At 54.8% G+C, this 18,913-nt stretch overlaps 9 protein-coding genes across 9 annotated transcripts; 5 read left to right on the forward strand and 4 right to left on the reverse strand.

Annotated features, from left to right (window-relative positions):
* Positions 1-1,133: 1,133 nt before the first annotated feature.
* On the forward strand, positions 1,134-2,344 carry F5Z01DRAFT_620358 (WD repeat-containing protein 82; the record flags this gene model as incomplete). Its single annotated transcript, XM_046261135.1, has 2 exons — positions 1,134-1,271; positions 1,325-2,344. The coding sequence occupies 2 exons, from the start codon at positions 1,134-1,136 to the stop codon at positions 2,342-2,344; spliced, it is 1,158 nt and encodes a 385-aa protein (XP_046119111.1).
* A 517-nt stretch (positions 2,345-2,861) lies between these two features.
* On the forward strand, positions 2,862-3,374 carry F5Z01DRAFT_635478 (signal recognition particle 9 kDa protein-domain-containing protein; the record flags this gene model as incomplete). Its single annotated transcript, XM_046262151.1, has 2 exons — positions 2,862-2,933; positions 2,988-3,374. 2 exons carry the CDS (start codon positions 2,862-2,864, stop codon positions 3,372-3,374), a joined length of 459 nt encoding a protein of 152 aa, XP_046119112.1.
* An 86-nt stretch (positions 3,375-3,460) lies between these two features.
* On the reverse strand, positions 3,461-5,343 carry F5Z01DRAFT_652332 (ribonucleotide reductase). The gene is made up of 4 exons (XM_046263278.1): positions 5,150-5,343; positions 4,806-5,093; positions 4,398-4,731; positions 3,461-4,348 (listed from the first exon to the last, which is right to left on the reverse strand). Exons 1-4 carry the CDS (start codon positions 5,177-5,179, stop codon positions 3,735-3,737), a joined length of 1,266 nt encoding a protein of 421 aa, XP_046119113.1. The 5' UTR covers positions 5,180-5,343; the 3' UTR covers positions 3,461-3,734.
* Positions 5,344-6,067: 724 nt separating this feature from the next.
* On the reverse strand, positions 6,068-7,583 carry F5Z01DRAFT_36974 (uncharacterized protein). Its single transcript, XM_046259334.1, has 3 exons — positions 7,159-7,583; positions 6,893-7,113; positions 6,068-6,844 (listed from the first exon to the last, which is right to left on the reverse strand). The coding sequence occupies exons 1-3, from the start codon at positions 7,231-7,233 to the stop codon at positions 6,316-6,318; spliced, it is 825 nt and encodes a 274-aa protein (XP_046119114.1). The 5' UTR covers positions 7,234-7,583; the 3' UTR covers positions 6,068-6,315.
* A 30-nt stretch (positions 7,584-7,613) lies between these two features.
* F5Z01DRAFT_37202 (uncharacterized protein) lies at positions 7,614-9,728 on the forward strand. Its single transcript, XM_046259354.1, has 2 exons — positions 7,614-8,470; positions 8,539-9,728. Exons 1-2 carry the CDS (start codon positions 7,876-7,878, stop codon positions 9,426-9,428), a joined length of 1,485 nt encoding a protein of 494 aa, XP_046119115.1. The 5' UTR covers positions 7,614-7,875; the 3' UTR covers positions 9,429-9,728.
* A 1-nt stretch (position 9,729) lies between these two features.
* Positions 9,730-13,010, forward strand: F5Z01DRAFT_37182 (Dcp2, box A domain-containing protein). Its single transcript, XM_046259353.1, has 2 exons — positions 9,730-10,230; positions 10,286-13,010. Exons 1-2 carry the CDS (start codon positions 10,200-10,202, stop codon positions 12,784-12,786), a joined length of 2,532 nt encoding a protein of 843 aa, XP_046119116.1. The 5' UTR covers positions 9,730-10,199; the 3' UTR covers positions 12,787-13,010.
* Positions 13,011-13,137: 127 nt separating this feature from the next.
* On the reverse strand, positions 13,138-14,427 carry F5Z01DRAFT_673149 (uncharacterized protein; the record flags this gene model as incomplete). The annotated part of the gene is made up of 5 exons (XM_046264900.1): positions 13,138-13,297; positions 13,350-13,603; positions 13,653-14,144; positions 14,218-14,270; positions 14,325-14,427. 5 exons carry the CDS (start codon positions 14,425-14,427, stop codon positions 13,138-13,140), a joined length of 1,062 nt encoding a protein of 353 aa, XP_046119117.1.
* A 1,506-nt stretch (positions 14,428-15,933) lies between these two features.
* F5Z01DRAFT_652367 (uncharacterized protein) lies at positions 15,934-17,346 on the forward strand. The gene is made up of 2 exons (XM_046263279.1): positions 15,934-16,345; positions 16,403-17,346. Exons 1-2 carry the CDS (start codon positions 16,207-16,209, stop codon positions 17,119-17,121), a joined length of 858 nt encoding a protein of 285 aa, XP_046119118.1. The 5' UTR covers positions 15,934-16,206; the 3' UTR covers positions 17,122-17,346.
* On the reverse strand, positions 17,233-18,904 carry F5Z01DRAFT_37164 (cyclin-dependent kinase G-1). Its single transcript, XM_046259348.1, has one exon. The coding sequence runs from the start codon at positions 18,714-18,716 to the stop codon at positions 17,343-17,345; it is 1,374 nt and encodes a 457-aa protein (XP_046119119.1). The 5' UTR covers positions 18,717-18,904; the 3' UTR covers positions 17,233-17,342.
* Positions 18,905-18,913: the final 9 nt, after the last annotated feature.

The raw sequence follows: 18,913 nt of genomic DNA on the forward strand, positions 1-18,913 counted from the left end.
GCTAGGCCGGAAAACGGAAGCCCTTTGGTAACCGCGTCAAAAGTTTAGACAGTAAGCCGTAAGGCTAGAGCCGAGATCGGCCTAGAGGCTAGGGGATGAGGGCTCCAGTTCTAACTTCCCACGACTCGAGCCGAACTTTGTCGAGTAATGCTGCTGGATAATAGGCTAAGTTATTAGTACGTAGCCAGCTCTCCAACCAATTAATGAAGCTTTGACGCGGCTTTGCCCAGGGTTGACTTCACTGCTGATAGACCTAGAAGTACGCTCAAGCCGCTCATATGCGGAGCTGGATTACATTGTTGCATCATTGCACCGGGAGGCTGACCCGAGATACCCTTGATTCCCGTGCGCGTTGCGCCGAGCTGCAATTTTCGCTTCCAGAGGCCAGGCGGAGATTCCTTCACCAGGTGAGGTTCCAACGACGAGCAGCCAAGGGCCAATTGACCTGCAGCACTCGATGCGGTGGGTGAGCTCGACTACGTGTAGCAATTACCGTCCCTATCCGTCCGAGGATAGCCGTCTTGGGCTACCCTAAACTCGAGGCGTCACCTTGGACACGACTACCGCTATCCGCGGTTTCTGGTTGACAATTTCAGAGCTACTTTTGCTTGGTCTGCAACCCGTCACGTACGACTGATCACCGAGCTGTGAAGCGGTGTTGACGCTGGCGACTCTGTAATGTCGTGCTTAACGCATCAGTTAACATGCAGTCCTCTATGAGTAGGCAATATGTCGTGTGAGTCCAGCATATAATCTGCGCCCAGAAAGGGCTGCGTAGTAGCACGAGATCCTACATTATTCAATTGATTGTACGAATATCCCCTCCAGTTCCAGATATTATTTGTCTCGTTTCGTCTACCATGCCAGCTGTTCGCTGGATCTTGTGCAAGCCTGCATGGTCCGGGGGAGCTCCCGAGCCAACCCCACATTGACCGGATTTCACTTGGAGATGATGAATCCGCAGAACGAATCGAACTTAACCCTGACTTCCACAACAAAGGTGCTTGAGAGGGCGATTCGTTGCCAGCGACAATTACAAGTAGCTGAGCCGACAGATTGATCATCTTGTGAACACTTTTCCCTCTCTCAGTCATCCCTCACGACCGCGGCGAGACCGCGACAAGACCGCGACAATGGCAAGCACGCCAATGGACCTGGATCGACCAGAGCGGCCGGCTTCAGCAACCTTGAACATCCAGAGATCGATACCAGGTCCCAGTGGCGCCAGTACGAACCTCAGCGAAGTGATTGCCAACTACAGGCCAACAAAGGTAGCACCGAACCCCGGCCCGATGGTTGCCCTCGGCGCGCTCACGCGATACAGTTGTTCAAGCGCGAAGACCTCAAAGACGGCAGGGCCATACCTCAAGTCCAGTCGATCGACTACAACGATGATGGCGACCTCCTCATGACGTCGAATGCCGACGAGACGATCCAGCTGTATCACGTCAAAGAAGGGCGCCACGAGAAGACCCTGCTCAGCAAGAAGTACGGCGTCAAACTTGCCAAATTCACACATACCAGCTCAAGTATAATATATGCGAGTACAAAGCAGAATGACGCGATCCGATATCTTGCGACACACGATAACTCCTTCATTCGGTACTTTGAGGGACACGAGGGCCCCGTAACATGCCTGGCGGTGCATCCAGGCGAGGACACATTCGTTTCGTGCGCGCAGGACAACACGGTGCGGATATGGCACACACAAACCAAGAACTGGCAAGGACAGTTGAACCTCAAAGGAGCAACATTGGCCGCGTGGGATCCCTCGGGCAAAGTGTTCGCCGTGGCATGTCCGTCGGCTGGCACGGTGCTACTCTACGACCACGCCAACTTTGACAAGTCGCCATTTGGGACGATTGACGTGATTGAGCAATGTCGAAACATTGACACGGCTAATTTGAACAAAGGCTGGACCAAGCTGGAGTTCTCCAATGATGGCAAGTCCTTGCTCATCGGGACGAGAGGCAATGGGCACTTTGTGCTCGATGCATTCGATGGGACCCTCAAGGCATACCTGCACAAGCCCAATGGAGGCACGCGACGACTCGTGCCAGGCGAAGTCGGGTCCTCGAATGGGTCCGGTGGTCAAGGATCGCCGCTGGACAGCAGTGGCGAGTGCTGCTTCACACCGGATGGACGCTTTGTGCTCAGTGGGAGTAAGAAGGATGTCTTGGTGTGGGATACCCGCGCGGCACCCAACGAGCACAAGGTACTCGCGCCGACGTACACGCTCCCTGATAAGAGAGAGGCAGCTGTACTGGCGTTCAATCCGCGATACAACTTCTTTGCGACCGCAGACCAGGAATTGCTGTTCTGGGTGCCTGATCCTAACAGCTGATGGCTCGCGCATGCGAGATGGAACGAGTAGAACCGGAGTTACAAGACGGCTAAAACAAATTGGTAGAAGATATAATAGATACCCATGGAATTGAATATCAGACCAGCCTGCGCTGGCAACGACGTAAGATGCGCATGGGCATTAATTGTGAAGGCGAACAATCATCTACAAGCAGCGAATAGTAGAAACACTCTTTATAATGATAAAATTGCCCTTGCGATTCAGAGATTTGGGGTGTAACTATAAGGTTCTTGCCTTGGAGTAGCCGCGATGTCTGGGGTCGACCTTCCTCAAGGTGAAGGAACACCGCTGCCCCTCAAGGCACCTCCGAATTTCAAGCCCCACCACGAATTGTCCGCCCCAGATTCAACCGCCTGGCCGACATCCAACATCCAACATCATCAGACTAGCTACTTGCGCGTTCACCTGCAGTCGCTACCTGATCTTCACCAACTACCTGACGCGCGAGATCTACTGGATGCGGCAAGGCCATTGAGTAGAAGACGTCGTTGCAGCCATGCCTTACTTCGAAACCGCACAAGAGTGGCTTGACCAATCCAACCTCCTCTTGCAAGCCCGTCCGGCGACCGTGAGTCTCCTTTCCCTTGCGATCCTCGAAATCGCACCGCTAACCCGGACCCAGACACGCATCACAACCCGCTACTCCATCAAGCCAGCGCGCACTCGCAAGTCGAAAACGGGCGACGAGAGCGCCACAGACGATGCCGCCGCGACGACAGAAACCAAACCACCGCGGGGGAGTCTCGTGATTAAGACCTACGACCCCGAGAGCGGCGTTGTGCTCAAATACCGCACCACAAAGGCGGCCGAGGTGTCGCGCTTGTTCCAGTCGAGTCTGGGACGGTTAGGCCGCGGCATGGCAGCCATGCCGGAGCCGCCTGTGGAGGAGGCGATGCCTGATGCGCCGCCGGCTGGGGCGGCCGCTGAGGGAGCGTCGACGCCGACTGGTACCGCAGGTCAACAACAGACGGGAGGCGGTGGCAAGAGAAAGAAGAAGGGCAAGAAATAGGGAGCGTTACAGGATTCACCACAATAAGTTCAAATATTGGCCACTTGCGTGCGACATATCACAATCTGATAAAGGACTTGGAGTCGTGCTCAGTTCACATGAGGTTCGCATTATCTTAAAATGTACTCTAAAACCGGAGTATTCCATCATCATCCATCGCAAGCGTGCCGGTTACCCAATTCGTAAATCAACACCCGAAACGCCATGGGGATCGCCGTCTCCCTGCTGTACCTGTAGACAAAAAGCAACCCTTCTCCGCAACAGAGCGACCTTGGCTCGTCGCGCCGCAATGTACAATCGACAACAACAAATGGGTATATACGGAATGACAACTTCGTGTCAGAAAAGTGCGCGATACACTTAGAAGTCATCATCGAAGCTGAAGTCGCCCCCTTCCTTGTTTTCGCTGGCACCTGCGGCAGCCTCTTCTTTCTTGTTTGTGCTGTTCATGACACCGGCCTTCTGGTACTCGCCGACGCGCTTCTCGAAGAAGTTGGTCTTGCCTCCCAGGGAGATGTTCTCCATGAAGTCGAAGGGGTTGGATGAGTTGTAGATCTTGTCGTTGCCAAAGGCAACCAGGAGGCGGTCGGCCACGAACTCAATGTACTGCTTCATCAAGTTGGCGTTCATGCCGAGGAGAGCGCAGGGGAGGGCCTCGGTGAGGAACTCCTGCTCGATTGTGACGGCGTCGGTGATGATCGACTTGATCATCTCCTTGCTGGCGCGGTTCTTCAGGTGCGAGTGGAGCAGGCAAGCAAAGTCAGTGTGCAGACCCTCATCACGCGAGATGAGCTCGTTGGAGAAGGTCAGGCCGGGCATGAGGCCACGCTTCTTGAGCCAGAAGATGGACGCGAAGGCTCCACTGAAGAAGATACCCTCAACAGCGGCGAAGGCAACAAGGCGCTGGGCAAATGTGGAATCCTTGTCCTGAATCCAGCGGACGGCCCAATCGGCCTTCTTGCGAATGCAAGGAACTGTTTGAGTCAGTCAATGCTCGATGTATTGGATAGTCAGGGTACATACTGGTCTCAATGGCGTTGAAGAGGTACTGGCGTTGAGCCTGCTCCTTCACGTATGTGTCGATCAGGAGCGAGTATGTCTCGGAATGGACGTTCTCCATCATGATTTGGAAACCGTAGAAGCAGCGAGCCTCAGGGATCTGGACCTCACCGCTGAAGCGCTCGACCAAGTTCTCGTTGACGATGCCGTCCGAGGCGGCAAAGAAGGCGAGAATGTGAGAGATGAAGTACTTCTCATCATCGTTGATGCGGTTGTTCCAGTCGTGAAGATCCTTGGACAGATCAATCTCCTCGGCGGTCCAGAAAGAGGCCTCAGCCTTCTTGTACATTTGCCAGATCTGTAGGGTAAATGTTAATTTACACCCTTGTACGAGACGCGAAACCACTTTACGCGTCAAGACGCGTCACATACCTCGTGATACTTGATGGGGAAGAGGACGAATCGCCCAGGGTTCTCCTGGAGAATGGGCTCGTCACACTCTTCGGCCTTGATGCCGGGAGCGACAGCAGGCTTGGACTCGGTCTTCTCGACCTTCTTTGTCTCCTCAACCTTTTTCGCTTCCTCGACCAAGGACTTGTAGCTGTCCATCCGCTCGGACAATGATTTCTCGGTGGTGGGGTTGTTTTCTTTGTCGGCGTTCTTGAAATCGAGCTTCTTGACGGGCGACTCCATCTTGAAAGAGTCAATGGCGGAAGCGGCCTAGAGATGGAATGTTAGCGGGCGGCGAGAGTTGGCGTGGCAACGACGTCACTAACCTGCTTCGAAGGAGTGAGCTCGGTGGCCATTGTGATGTGAGTTGAAGAACGTATGAAAATGAGAGTGTCTATCAGAGGAAGAAGCGTGCAGAGTAGTCTTTTGAAAGGTAATTGCAGAGGCAGTGGTGGTTGTGAGCGCGATGGTCGAGGTGCTAGGCAGAGGAAGCACGCTTCGGCTTTTGTAGAACAGAAGATGCGCTGTCACGTGTGGGCGACGCGTCTGGGTCGTGTTTAAGCAGGCTGGGGTCGGTGACCAATAGCGATGCCGGACAGCCCTTGTAATTGGAGACTGCATGCCAGGTACGACCGATTCTGACGCCGTGCAGGCTCAGATCCCTGTCCCTTTTTCACTCCAACCCCCTCGCGAGGCTGCACCACTGCCAAAGACGCGACTTTTCACGCGTCTCGACAAGCAACATGCTCCATCGAAATGGAGGCGATGCGTATGCCGAGACGTCATGCATCGTCTTATCAATCAGTTTCCAGCTGCCAATATTGAAAACAGAGCCCACATGGCGCGTCTTTGGTGGCTCACCTGGGTACGGACAGTGTGTCGAGTCCGCACGTTGTACAAGTAGTATCGAGAAGCCATGAGATGCGATTCTTGTCAGCATGGCTTGCTATCAATAATCATTACGAAGAACTCAGCCATCCCAAGACCCCGCCCTGAACATTTCGTTTCAGCCTGCGTTGCGAAGGCAACCTTTCAAAACCCTGGCGTGGTAGTGACCCAGGGTTCGAATTGATCACTCAAGTGCTTTTGTGATCCACCTACAAGTACTCAACGCGAGCATCGGGCCGAGATGCACTAATCAATACTGGTGAGTAGAAATGACCCGGCCATACCGGTGAATCAGGGATCGCAAACAATAGGTCTCTTCTGTTTCTATCATGTAGCAACTATATAACTTGAGAGCATAGGGTATTTGTCCCTCAACATCAATGCCGGCAGAATCAAAACTCAGTAGCTTCCAAACTTACGACTCAAAACTCCACGCACGCCTCTTGACCAAGAACATATCTACGGAAATGAAAGATCCTCGACATCGAAGGCCTCCACCCTTATGTGGACCAGCTGACCCGCAGACAGGCCTTTCTCGCCTCCCGGAGGGCATACACTCGAGAATCGCACTGGTGCATTGGGTGTCATCCAATGACCGACCTTCTTAGTGACGATTGCTACGGCGATCGTCCTTGCGAACAGTCGAGCGAGATGGTTGGGCCTGTTCGACATCAGGTGCTGGTTCTCTGCCACGTCCGAACCATCCAGATCGGCTCTGCCTGGTCTGAGCCGGGGGAGGCTGCGTGGGTGCCTGCTCTCTCGTCCGCGAAACAGACCGGGCTGAGTTCTGGCGTGAAGGAGGATGCGAGCGCCTGCCCGGTGTGGCACTGTCCTCGACACTATCCCATGCATCGGGGTCGCTAGGGTCGACTGCAGGCATTGCCAGGCCGCTCTGTCGGAGCTGTTTCTTGCCTTTCTGGCGAAGGTGCTCCTCGAGAACAATTGCGTTGCGAGTATTGGCCCTGAATAGTGCGTCGGCAAGGTCACCCGCGAAGGGCACAAGTCCGATGACAAAGTCAATGATGATGTTGAACATCATCTTAGCTCTGAGCCCGCTGGGTAGGCCGCCTTCAATCTGCATGCATGTCTTCATGACCATGAGAGCCATGAAGGCGTCCAGCACATCACCAATGCTAAGGCTTGTCAGCACGAGTTCACGCAACGCCGTGACCCAAACTTACAAAGGCACAATCCCGATGACGCTTCCCCATCCAAATTTGACTCCGAGAAAAGAGAAGAGACAGCAATCCAGTCGATATGCGCGACGCTTGACCTTGGTCAGGACCTGTCCATCGTGCTCTGAGATGCCAGGTGGCAGGGCCTTCTTGCGTCTCTTGACCTTCCCTGGCTTTCCAAGCTTTCCATCGATTCGGGTCGCGGGCACGGACTCAAAGTAGGGGTCCTAGACCTTGTTAGTTATGCCACGAGACGCGAGGCGAGTACATACCTCCTTTCCAAACTTGTTCTGCAAGGTCTCCCCGAGGATCTTCTTGCCAATAAACTTGCCGACGAAAGCAGCCATTGTGTCAAAAGAATTCTTCAATCAACGGCTCAAATGAGCGAGAAGTGATTGGAGAGGTGAACTGTCTGTGCTGGCGCAAGGGTTCTCGTCGGGTTGTGGGCGGTTGGGCTCGTGGGTTCCGTTGTTTATTTCAGGAGGCCGCTTTGCATGCGCGAGCTTCTGAGGAAATCCCAAGGGATGTGGCGAGTAGGGCGGGAAAACGGAATCTAAATACGCGTTGACGATGAGGGAGCTGTGCGCTTTCTTTCTTTCACCGCCAGGTCAAAGCTAAGGCACCATGGGGGAAGGGATGCTGGGTTTTCTTGTTTTATCGCTCCTAGGTTTCAAGCGTCACCACCCGTTGCGACTGGAGCTCCAATGATGTAATGACCGGCATTCAGGGCTTGCGTGCCAGCTGGCTCCCGCCGCTAGCGTGATGAGCAGGTGTGGCTAAGTTAGCGGATCATGACTGGTCAGCCACAATTTGTTGAGGAACCAAGTCCGCACAGCCACACATCTAACGCTTCCAGACCGTGGCTAGATGCATGAATTGAGCTTGAGCGTGCGCGTTTACGGGTGTCAACAGTCACGACCTGAGGCGTGGCGCGAGTTTACTCCCTGATCTCAACATTTCATTCTCAATGTCTACCACGAAGCAGGAGAATGAGGGACTCTCTTTCTCCGCCAAAGTCAGATAAGAAAATCTGCGTCGTCGGAGCTGGTGTGAGCGGACTTCGAGCCGCTGGACTGCTCGCAGCTGCTGGCTTTCAAGTGACGGTGCTTGAAGCACGAGATCGCGTCGGCGGGCGCGTGCGTCAAAGTTCTCAGCTTGGTGGCCGCCCCGTGGATGTCGGGGCAAGTTGGATTCACGGGGAAGAGGGCAATCCGATCGTGGCCCTCGCAGAAAGGACACAGACCACGACAATTCCTTGCGGTGCTGTTGATTCCATCTGCGACTCAAAGGGCGCGTGGCTCGACCGGGACTTGGCGAGGGGATATTATGAGGAAGTCTGGGAAATCCTGGACCTGGCCATGGACAAGAGCCGGCAGGAGTTTGCGTCACTTTCGGACTCGGCGAAGATGATGGACTTCTTCCGCGCCGAGGTACACAGTCGGCGCTCGTCACAAGGCAAGCAAACAGATGACTATTACGAAACTTTGATGCTACAGATCGTTGAGATGTGGGGAGCTTTCATGGGCGACGAGTGCGAGCGCCAGAGCCTCAAAAACATGTGGCTGGTAGATGACCTGGAAGGAGGTATGCTACAGGTCACGCTACCTGAGGTACAATACACCAATCCGCAGATAATGCTGACTTGTACCAAGACAACCTGCTCGTTGCTTCGACATACGAGGGCATCCTAGAGAGCATATTATCCGCAGTCACGGACAACGCCATCGTGAAGTTGAACTGTGAGGTCACCAAGATTGAGAACAACTCAGTTGGCACGGTTGATATCGAAGCAGCGGGCAGGACTCAAGGAACGTTCGACGATGTCATAGTCACAGCACCTTTGGGCTGGCTCAAACGCAGCGACAATGTTTTCGTGCCGCCATTGGGGAGCAGGATGAAAACAGCAATCCGCAGTCTCGGGTATGGAAGCTTAGAAAAGGTGTTTATCAGATTCCCCGAAGCATTTTGGGACGACTCGATACGCCACGACAAGGATCCGTCGTTCCCCATCGAGTCCCTCTTCCTCAGCCCAGCGTACGCAAACGACACGAACCCCGCAAGATGGCGCACAGAGATCATATCCTTCTCAGGCTTGCCGGAGCCGCTGGCGCAACCCGTCATTATGTTTTTCGTCTACGGACAATGGGGACGACACATCACGGGCCTCGTTAGGGGCATGAGCCATGACTCCGAAGAATATCACCAAATCCTCGACGAGCACTTCCGGCCCTACTACTCCAAGTTGCCAAATTACGACCTGGGCTCGGCGGAGTGTAAGCCAGTGGCCTACACATCAACAGACTGGCAGAACGACAGGTTCGCGGGATATGGGTCATTTACTAATTGTCCAGTCAACGCTGGGGACTGCGCGGAGCACTATGAAGTGTTTAGAGAGGGCATGGGAGAAGACCGTGGCATTTGGTTCGCTGGCGAACACACATCGCCGCCTCGAGGGCTTGGGACAGTAACTGGGGCTTATTGGAGCGGCGAGGAAGCGGCAAGAAGTGTAGCGAAACGGCATCGTGTTATAATAGATGAATAGACGATGCTTATGAGCAAGGTCGGGAGGTAAGAATCTAGCAATGATTAGGGCCTGCTAGCTTCTACTTACGCATAGGAAAACCTCTACAGCCGGTAGGTCGCGGAGTAAGTAAGATGACTTCTTGTGCAAACACGCCATAAGCGCTGTGTTTGTCTCTGTTTCCTCGAGGTACCCTCATTACGCTAGCCTCTGCGCTCTACGGCCTCTCTGCATGTACTGAAAGCTGCCATTGCTGCACAAATACAAATCCGTTCCTGTTGCAGTACGGTTTCATCTAATTAGGCCAGCCTTATGCGTGAGTTGGCTTCGACTTGCAAGTCACGCTAACAATCCGATTAGGTATAGTGTGTGCTGCGCCACAAGCACACGACGCCTCAATTTCAGCCACAAGGACCGGCCGGTCGGGCGCTGACGTTGGCTTGCAGAGATCAGTTTGTCCATTTATCGCGAGTTGGGCTTGTCGTGACCAGCTACCAACAAAGCCACACCCTTTCGACCCAAAGCGCGCAACGCGAGCAGCTACTCTCCCATCCTCTGTCTCGCCGCCGACGACATCTTTCGCTCCTTCACTCATACTAGCCGCAGCCGCTCTCGCCCCAGGCCTCGGCCTTGCGCTATCGCGAAACATTCCCCACCATCCCGAACCTCTGTATCACAGCCATGTTCAGCATCCCTTCACGGATACGCGTCGCATACATTTCATCAAAGTCCTAAATCGACGCCGTGCAATCGAAGCCTTCTTTATCAAGGCACACTTCAAGCTACCACAGGATGGCCGGCAAACCAATGCAGCTGGAAGACTGTGCGTGTCCTTATCCTTAGGTTAGCACTTGAAGCGGATAGCTAACGAACGACAGGGCTCGACGATCTGTGCGTCCGCTTCATCATCAATCTCCCACAAGAAGACCTGTCCAGTGTCGCCCGAATATGCTTTCAGGTAGAAGAAGCACAATGGTTCTACGAAGATTTTGTCCGTCCATTGGACCCCAATCTACCTAGCATGTCATTGCGGACATTCTGCCTCCGGATATTCCAACACTGCCCAATTCTAGCATCTTTCCCTGCCGAGAGCCACGTACGCGCATTCGAGGAATTCCTACAATACAAGACCAGAGTGCCGGTCCGAGGCGCGATTATGCTGAATGAGCAGATGGACTCGACCGTCCTCGTTAAAGGTTGGAAAAAAGGGGCCAACTGGAGCTTCCCGCGCGGCAAGATCAACAAAGATGAGGACGATCTGGACTGCGCGGTCCGAGAAGTTTGGGAAGAGACAGGATTCGACCTGCGCGCTGCTGGCCTTGTGCCCAAGGAACCGCCCAAGGCTCTCGAAGTCACGATGCGTGAGCAGCAGATCCGCCTCTATGTTTTTAGGAACGTCCCCATGGACACCCATTTCCAGACACAAACCAGGAAGGAGATCAGCAAGATCCAGTGGTACAAGCTCTCAGAGCTACCGGCCTTTCGCAAAAAGAACCAGGGTCAGGATGCGGCCAACAGCACCAACAAGTTTTACATGGTCGCTCCATTCTTGGTCCAGCTCAAGAAGTGGGTAGCGACACAGAAGAAGATGGACGCTAGGCAAGCGGGCATGCCCTATGGCTCCCAGCTCAACGCGAACTTCTCCGTGGATGAAGCGCCTACGGAAGAAGACGGATATCCTCAAGAACCGCCGCCGCCGCCGCCGCCTCATCATCATCAGCATGGTGGCATTCCCAACGCCATGGCTGGTGCCACAGGCGACCTGCAGCGACTGCTCAACGTACAGCCAGCGACGCAGAACCCCCAGATGCAGCCGAACATGGAGGATAAAGCCAGTGCGTTGCTGTCCATCCTTCAGGTCAAGGACACAGCCTCGGAGGGGCAGTATAGACAGGGGCAGGACCAGCTGTCGCACACACAACTGGAGATGGCTGCCGGCGGCGCGCTACACCAGCGCAACCCTCACCATCACTCGAGCCAGCATCATTACCATGCTCACCACCATGCGGAGCAGGCTCCTCCGGCTTTGCATCTTCATCAACATCACCATGGGCCAACTTTCACTGTTGCTCAACAACCAAACCAACATGGATCCCAGCAGCCTTACCAACAAAGCCAGGGCCTCTCGTCACAAGAGCAGTCTCAGCAGCTTCTGCAGCAATTCTGCCAGCAGGGCAAAGCATCTACTCACGAATTCGAAGGCACCCCTCGTCAGACTCAACCACAGCCTGCCGCCGCTCCAGCTGCGCAGCTAGTACACCCTCAGCCTCTGCCTCCGCAGGTGCAACGTGCCATGTTCAACAAGAGCACGTTCCAGGAGAATTCTTCCCACGCAACCCAGCCCCAAGCCCAAGCACCAGTGGCCAAGGCTGGACCTGGGCAAGCCGCTTCAAACCCTGGTCCAGCTCCTGCTCAGTCCCAACCTCAACACATGAATAACGGCCCTCGTCCTGCCCACTTGAACGGACAGTCCATGGCCTTGCTCAATGCATTCAAGCGAGATGCTGGCATCTCACCTCAGGCGCAACATGAAGCCATGCCCGCGCCCGCGCCGCAGCAGATGCCGCCGCAAGCAACACAGCAATCGCTTCTGTTCAGCCAATCCACGTCTCGCACGCAGCAGCCTACAGCAACATCTCAAGTGCCTCAACCATCGGAACTCGCCGGCTCGAAACCCTCCGCACAGCCTGACCAACATCGTTCGTCTCTACTTGGGATGTTCAAGACTGCAGGAGCGTCACCATCACCGAAACCCATCACGTCTTCTGCTCAGCCGGGTGTTCAAGCCGCTCAGAAGCAAAGTCTCCTCGATGCACTCCGTGGCGGGCCTCAAGGAACACAGCCCCTGACCAAACCAACACCGCCCCAAGCGTCCGATCCAAGCACTGCTGCATTGTCCAGCTTCCTCACCATGAAGCCTCGCGAGGAGCAGAAGCCCCGGCATGCCCAGATGCCCCCTCCACAGGCTCAACCTCAGCCGGCACAGCCCATCCGCATCCTCCAGCGAGGCCAAGCCGCCGATTCAATCAACTACGCCCCTCCCATGCAAGACAAGTCCACTTCGCGCTCGCCCTATGCTGTCCAATCACCCGCGGGCTCTCACCATTACGCCAGTCCCCCGGTGGCGAGTGCCCAACCTTCGCCAGCATCATCACAGCGCCGACCCGAGCCATCGCAGGACCAACGTCGCCAACTTCTTTCGCTGTTTGGCGGGATGCAGCAACAGCCTCCTGTGCCGAGCTCAGGCCCGGGTGTGGCCGAGATGGGATCTGGCCAAGCTTCTCCAGCCAGAGGAGGCACAAGCACGCCAATGTCTCCCGCTGAACAGACATTCTTACTTGACTATCTCCAGTCCGTCACCAACACTGCCTCACGCTAGGATAAGACACGCTTTGAAGGTTCACGGGCCAAGCTTGTCAACTACTGTATTCGATAGGAGACGTGAGTCCTGTTTGTGCCCGCGAGGGGTGTTCTAGGCGGGATATGTTCTCCCTAATTAAGTACACATGGGCTGCGGATAGTACCAACACCTAGGATGGGTCATGAGTCTGGTAGTTTGGCGAAGCGAATCAAGCGATCACAATAGCAATACCATACCTTTATCGCTGCATCTCGAACATCCTGAGCGTGTGAGCAATTCTTATATTTCGTTCCGTGTATAGTCTAGAAATGCCAGCCAGCCCTGAAACACCATGTTGTCTTTGAGTTACGGCTCTCGGCCGATAACTCGTCAGAATCCAGCCACGTCGAGCAAGGCGAACCTATTTACGTTCGCATTTGCCTGAAAGTCCTTGGCGCCGTCTGGACGTGATGCTATAGGACACGGTATGCTCTCCAGAGGCTGCGCGCATTCGTCTGCAGCGAAGTCGATACGACTTCCCTTGTACTTTCTACCAGATGTTGATCAGCGACTTGGCCCAGGACGGCCGGGGTTAGACTCACAATCGGCTCATCATACAGGTCTTGGCAAAAGACGCTGCCGAGATAGAGTTGGTACTGATGTAGCAGTCACCGTTGTTGAACTCAACCTTGATCACGACGAGGTTGTGAATATGATCGAGATCATCGCGGATTGCCTTCTCGCTCTTTTCATGTCTATACGCACGGATGACAAGATTTCGCGTCCCTCCGTTCTTGACGCGCCATGCTACTATGCCGGAGAGATGATACTGGCGGAGGTTCCATGAGACCTCGACCTGGTTCATTGTGAGTTTCGATCGTGTCCGAATGGTTTGGACATCTTACCCTCTTTTGTTTGATATAGAGGTCATTCTTGCACACAAACCTGTAAAAGTCCGCGGCATCACTTCCGACACAAAAAGAGACAGTGGCCTTGCGATCTCTGTGCCACACAAAAACATCCACAAGCCTGCCACCGCGTACTGCTGCGGTGATGTCTGCATGGCGAGTGCCTTCGGCAAGATTGGACAGTAGAAGAGTGCGCCGAGCAACACGGTCTGGCTGCTCTGGTGTGTCTTCTGGGCTCGACTTTACGTATGCTTGAGGCTCCTGTGACCAGGATTGCACGTCTGGGAGGAAGTCCTCATCCTCTGAGAGGCTGTCTGCGTTGTCCCACACATTATCTTCGCTTCCTCTGTAGAGCCCATGAACGCCACTCTCATCAGAAGACTCGGAACTAATTGTTCCCTTCTCGTGGAAGCCCTCTACGTACTCGGTCTCCGGTGTGGTGGTCGTCGTGTCTGCGGGAGGAACGGACGGCGAGCTGTTGCTGAGAAGCTATCGAAGACGTTAATAAAGCAGTCCTGGACACAAGGCCCAGATCTAAATCGGTGCAGTGTGATGGGCATACCACGATTGCCTCGTATGAAACACCGCCTTGGATCAGATTCTGTTTGAGACTTTCTAGAACCAGTTAGCCAAGTCATAAGCAATTGTCACATCAAAGCCCCAACTTACCGTACTGTAGTGATATCTGAACGAGCGTCTCGTATTCTTCTCGGTGTAGTACGACGGTATGTGTGCCTAGCGCAAGCGCTTCAGGGACGGCATCCGCGCACATCTGCATCGTAGGTGATCATAGTTACTTGGGAAATGAAGCCACGACAAGGTCTTCAAAGGGAGAAAGCACTAAGAAATGTCTGGTCATTACTGAGTGCTCCCGTCAAGCCAATAATGAAGCAAGTACCCACCTTACTGCCATGCTGGATGAATCTTGGAAAGAAACGAGGCCTGTGTAGCTCAAACGACAAGATGTAAACGAGAAAGCAACTGGAGAGTTGAACGTCAAGTTCTTAGTTCAAGTAGTACCAATGCCAACCCTGAGGCAAGAACAAACGGTGTGCATCCGGTTAGGTGCTTGTTTGCCTCGCCTATCGGCACCTTCCCCCGCCATCTAAGTTGAACATGCCTGAGTCAGAGCAGGCAGCAAGAAGCCCAAGACATCTGGTGTACAAACGTCTGGTCTTCTTCGTCCGTAACGATGTCATGTTGGGGGGCGCCGTGGAAAGTAATCTTCAAGAGAGGGAACATTTTACAATGGGCGGTGACCGACATCGGCATCCAGGAGGAACTAGACCTGAGAGACGTCGCGTGACATCTGTGCCTCGCGGTGTCATGTGCTTTCCCGATAATCTGACCTCGAGTGTTTGTCAGTCGAGTAGATGGATGAGTTCGCTCAGGAGATGAGAGCAAGCAAACAACACACTGCCCCTTTGAGCACCACCGTATCTTGCATCGCCATCGGTAGTCCTACAAGCTTTCATATGACAGTTGCAGTTGTGCATGATTCGTGGCTAAAAGAATCAAAGGCCAGGTAGCCGCAAGACCTTCGAAATGAGTGCGATGGCAACTGGCCCTTGCTTATGATCTGTCTAGAACTTGACTCAGGGCGAGCAATACGTATGACATGACAGGACGCAGAATATCAACCTTTGGAACCCAGAAGGTTCGGCGAAGCTCAGGACGAGGCCTTTGGGCACAAAACATTCGCATGACGTCGAATAATGATTATCAGAACCGTCGTTGCAATTGGGTTTGACGAATGGAGCAACAAGCGGGACACTGGTCAAGGTGCTATTTTGGGAGCATCCAAGTGGGCGCAGTACGGAAAGCTCGAGAAACACGAGATCACGTGAAGAGGTATCCACCCACCTGCTGAAGTGGTGATCGCTTGACAGGGGTTGTTTATTTAGATATGTTCTGAAGCCAGGAGCTGGGCTCAGAGCGTCGTTCCTGATATCAGCTGTGATGATTCTGGCAATGATCAGAGAGTCTAATGAGCTAGTAGAGGCCAGACGTAGCTCAGTCTACCATGGTGCACAGCGTCAGTAATTATCGTACGTCCATATCACGACGAGTCTCACAACATCTTCGGGTCAATCTGGACCACTGTGAATGCCGCTGGGCTAACCAGATCGGGCCACAAGCAGCATGAACTTGTCGCAAATGCCCCCCTGCCGGCTCAGGCCGACCCCGAATTCTCAGGCTGGGCCCGCCAAGCAAGCAACTGCAGCGAGCGCCCAGTCCAATGGTCATTCGGGCCCCCTTCTCGCCTTTTGCTTGAAACCACAACATCCTTCCTCCTCTTTCTCATTCAGCGTGTTGTTTTCATCCATCCAACGGTTCATCGTCTCTCGCTATTGAGCTGACTGGCTTCTTGTGAGCCACCAGTACTATTTCCAGTCTCTCGCTACTCAACAACGCTCGCTTTCTTGCCTCGATTCCTGTTGTTTTAGGTTCGAACCTTGGGACAACATCACAACGAACGCCTACCGCGCCACCTGAATTTTCGTCGAACGATTACGCCCAAACGAGATTGTTTAGCTTCTGCAGAGCCAAAATGCGCGTAACACCGACCGTGCTTCAGGTTGCTGCCTGCCTCTCCTCGCTCGCACCACTAGCCTCGGCATGGCCAGGGTGGCTTCCAGACAAGGACAGTTTGGTTGCTCGCCAGAACGACAATGGAGATTCCACAACGGGTACGTAGATTCGATACAGAGAAACTGACACTGGCGTGGAAGCTAACTCGACGGTAGCCGCCGAGACTGGTGCACGATCAACAGCCACAGAAGCTGCCGAGACAAGCACCAAGAAGAAGGATGACAGCAAAGCCACATCGACAGACAGCGGCGATGACCTCAACACGGCGAAGCCTACGAGCAAGGGCGGAAAGGATGCCAAGGAAACGGGCACACCTACGAGCGAGCACACGACGAAGAGCATCCCCGCTGATGCGGCCGTGGGTGGCGTGAACATGATGACGCCTGATACGACGGCTGTGCCCACCATCCTGTACAAGATTGGCGACTATGTCACGCTAGGATGGAACTACACGGGCATCCAAGAGGAGCCCACCGCCGTCGACGTCCTCATCTCCTGCTCGGCGGCGACCGAGACGTGGACGTTGACCTCGAACATGACCTGGGAGTCTGATGTGGCCTACGTCTGGGACACCAACGACCAAGCCGACAATGTCGAGAACCCGCTGGGCACGAACATGTACACGCTCATCGTCAAGGACGTGGATGCTGAGATTACAGAGTTCCCTTCTGCTGGCAAACTCGGCGCCGATGCGTCATTCAAGTTTGGCCTGTACCACAAGCAGGACTACGTGCCTTGGAACGAGTGGGAGTGCAATGGCTGCGACAAGAAGGCGGCCGCACCTGCGATGGAGCAGTCGCTGAAGCTGGCTCTCACCATGTGCACCTTGACCGTTGTCACACTGACGTGCCTTGCCAGTGGATGGGGCTTGTAGTGCTCCGACTGCCGCTGCGTACTTGTTTTGCCAGAGCGATTTGTGTTGGAAAAGGTGTTTGACAGGACTTAGCATGGTTATTCCGACGGCGTTTGTTGCATTTTTGAGTAAAGCCGGGACTGGTCAGGGGTGCATGAGGTGGACTTTTGGATATAATGGTCTGGTGGTTCCGAGATACAATCATATAATAAGTAGTCTTTGACAACATATCGTTGTGCCCACTACACCATCCGCAAGGAGAAGCCAGCGCCGCGTTCCTCCTTGTCGCGTCCTTGCAGTATCCCCGTAAAGTCGGCATCGCCAAACGAGGCAGCCTCCCCCCGTCCAGGGGCGTGGGGCTCGTGACGCCTCCGCCTCTCCTGACCAGCCTTGCTCGGGAAGGTTGGGAACATGGTCTCCGGCTTCGGCTTGGGGTCCTGACGAAAGTACTCGTGCTGGAGCATAGCCTTGGCCGTGGGTCGACGCTCCGGGTCCAGCGACAGCAGCTCGTTCAGGAGGCCCGCGCCCGCGGACGTCATGTTGGGGAAGCGCGCCCGTATGACGGAGCCGGTGGTGAGGGTGTTCTTGGGCAGGCGCAGGGACCGGGCGTTGGGCAGCCTCCGGAAGCCAGGCCACGACTCGTCGGTCGGCACGCCGCACAGCTCAAAGATCTTGGACATTTGGTCGACCTCGTTCTTGCCTTGGAGCAGGGGTTCCCTCGTGAGCAGCTCGCCAAAGATGCAGCCGACACTCCACATGTCGACGGCGGCGCCGTAGGTCTTGACGCCCAGGAGCAGCTCGGGGCTGCGATACCAGAGGGTGACGACGAGGCTCGTCAGCTTGGCCGGGGGCGGGTCGCCGACGTAGCGGGCCATGCCAAAGTCGGCAATCTTGAGCTGGCCGCGGTTGTTGAGGAGGAGGTTGGACGTCTTGAGGTCGCGGTGCAGGATCCAGTTGGCGTGGAGGTAGGCGGTGCCGGCCGTGAGCTGGAGGAGGATCTGCTTGATCTCGGAGGAGAGAAAAGGTTCGGGCATGTCTTCGAGGATGGACTTGAGGTCGTGCTCGACAAACTCGAGGACGAGGAAGATGGAGTTGTCGAGGCGGTGGGTGTCGTCGCCCACGACGACCTCCTCCATGGACACAATGTTTCGATGTCGACAGTCTTTGAGGATCTGGATCTCGCGTAGGCCGGTCACGGGCAGACCACTCCGATCGTTGGGTTCGAGCTTCAGCCTCTTCAGCGCGACGACTTTCCCCGTCGTCAGGTCCGTAGCGCGCGCCACCCAGCCGTAGGTGCCCTCCTCAATGTCGTTCAGCTTATCGTAGTTCTCCACGCTGCGCGACTTGCTCCAGCCGCCCGCGTCGAAGCGCAGCAGTTTGGGCGGCGCATCGTCGTCGAGTTCGGGGGATAGGCGTCTTCGTTTGCTGGGCCGCTGTTCTGACTGCTCATCGTCTTGGGGTTGGTTCTGGGCGGCGACAGCAGCAGCAGCCTCAGCTTCCTTCTGCTGCTGTTCGAGCTTGCGTGCCTTTTCCGCTTTGCGACGCCGTTTCTCTTCCTTTTCTTTAGCTAGGCGGGCGTCGTCTTCGGCGGAGGTGGCCCAGCGCGAGGGTGGCATTGTGGCAGCTTGAGGAGGTCAGAGATGGTGCAATTGAGCTGAGGGGCCACTCACTGTGCGTTGGAATATGTTGAATGGGCGAATCGAGCTCCCAGCAAGTGGTGTGGCTGTTGATGTCGAAGCTCACATGGTGCCTTGTCATTTGTTTCCGTCAAGGCGTGTGAAGGTGTGGGGCGGCGCATAATCGTCACTGTGAA

The sequence above is a fragment of the Emericellopsis atlantica genome (assembly GCF_019669845.1).
Source record: "Emericellopsis atlantica unplaced genomic scaffold F5Z01scaffold_10, whole genome shotgun sequence".
Classification (NCBI taxonomy): Eukaryota; Fungi; Ascomycota; class Sordariomycetes; order Hypocreales; family Bionectriaceae; genus Emericellopsis; species Emericellopsis atlantica.

Coding starts and splice junctions, on each gene's coding strand:
- F5Z01DRAFT_652332 (XM_046263278.1), bottom strand. CDS start 5,179: ATGGCCACCGAGCTCACTCCTTCGAAGCAG. Junction 5,094..5,149: donor AGCTCACTCCTTCGAAGCAG/GTTAGTGACGTC, acceptor TTCCATCTCTAG/GCCGCTTCCGCCATTGACTC. Junction 4,349..4,397: donor CTTCAACGCCATTGAGACCA/GTATGTACCCTG, acceptor TGACTCAAACAG/TTCCTTGCATTCGCAAGAAG.
- F5Z01DRAFT_36974 (XM_046259334.1), bottom strand. CDS start 7,233: ATGGCTGCTTTCGTCGGCAAGTTTATTGGCAAGAAGATCCTCGGGGAG. Junction 7,114..7,158: donor AGAACAAGTTTGGAAAGGAG/GTATGTACTCGC, acceptor AACAAGGTCTAG/GACCCCTACTTTGAGTCCGT. Junction 6,845..6,892: donor GTCATCGGGATTGTGCCTTT/GTAAGTTTGGGT, acceptor GACAAGCCTTAG/CATTGGTGATGTGCTGGACG.
- F5Z01DRAFT_37202 (XM_046259354.1), top strand. CDS start 7,876: ATGAGGGACTCTCTTTCTCCGCCAAAGTCAGATAAGAAAATCTGCGTC. Junction 8,471..8,538: donor GGTAGATGACCTGGAAGGAG/GTATGCTACAGG, acceptor ACTTGTACCAAG/ACAACCTGCTCGTTGCTTCG.
- F5Z01DRAFT_37182 (XM_046259353.1), top strand. CDS start 10,200: ATGGCCGGCAAACCAATGCAGCTGGAAGACT. Junction 10,231..10,285: donor ACCAATGCAGCTGGAAGACT/GTGCGTGTCCTT, acceptor AACGAACGACAG/GGCTCGACGATCTGTGCGTC.
- F5Z01DRAFT_652367 (XM_046263279.1), top strand. CDS start 16,207: ATGCGCGTAACACCGACCGTGCTTCAGGTTGCTGCCTGCCTCTCCTCG. Junction 16,346..16,402: donor CAATGGAGATTCCACAACGG/GTACGTAGATTC, acceptor ACTCGACGGTAG/CCGCCGAGACTGGTGCACGA.
- F5Z01DRAFT_37164 (XM_046259348.1), bottom strand. CDS start 18,716: ATGCCACCCTCGCGCTGGGCCACCTCCGCCGAAGACGACGCCCGCCTA.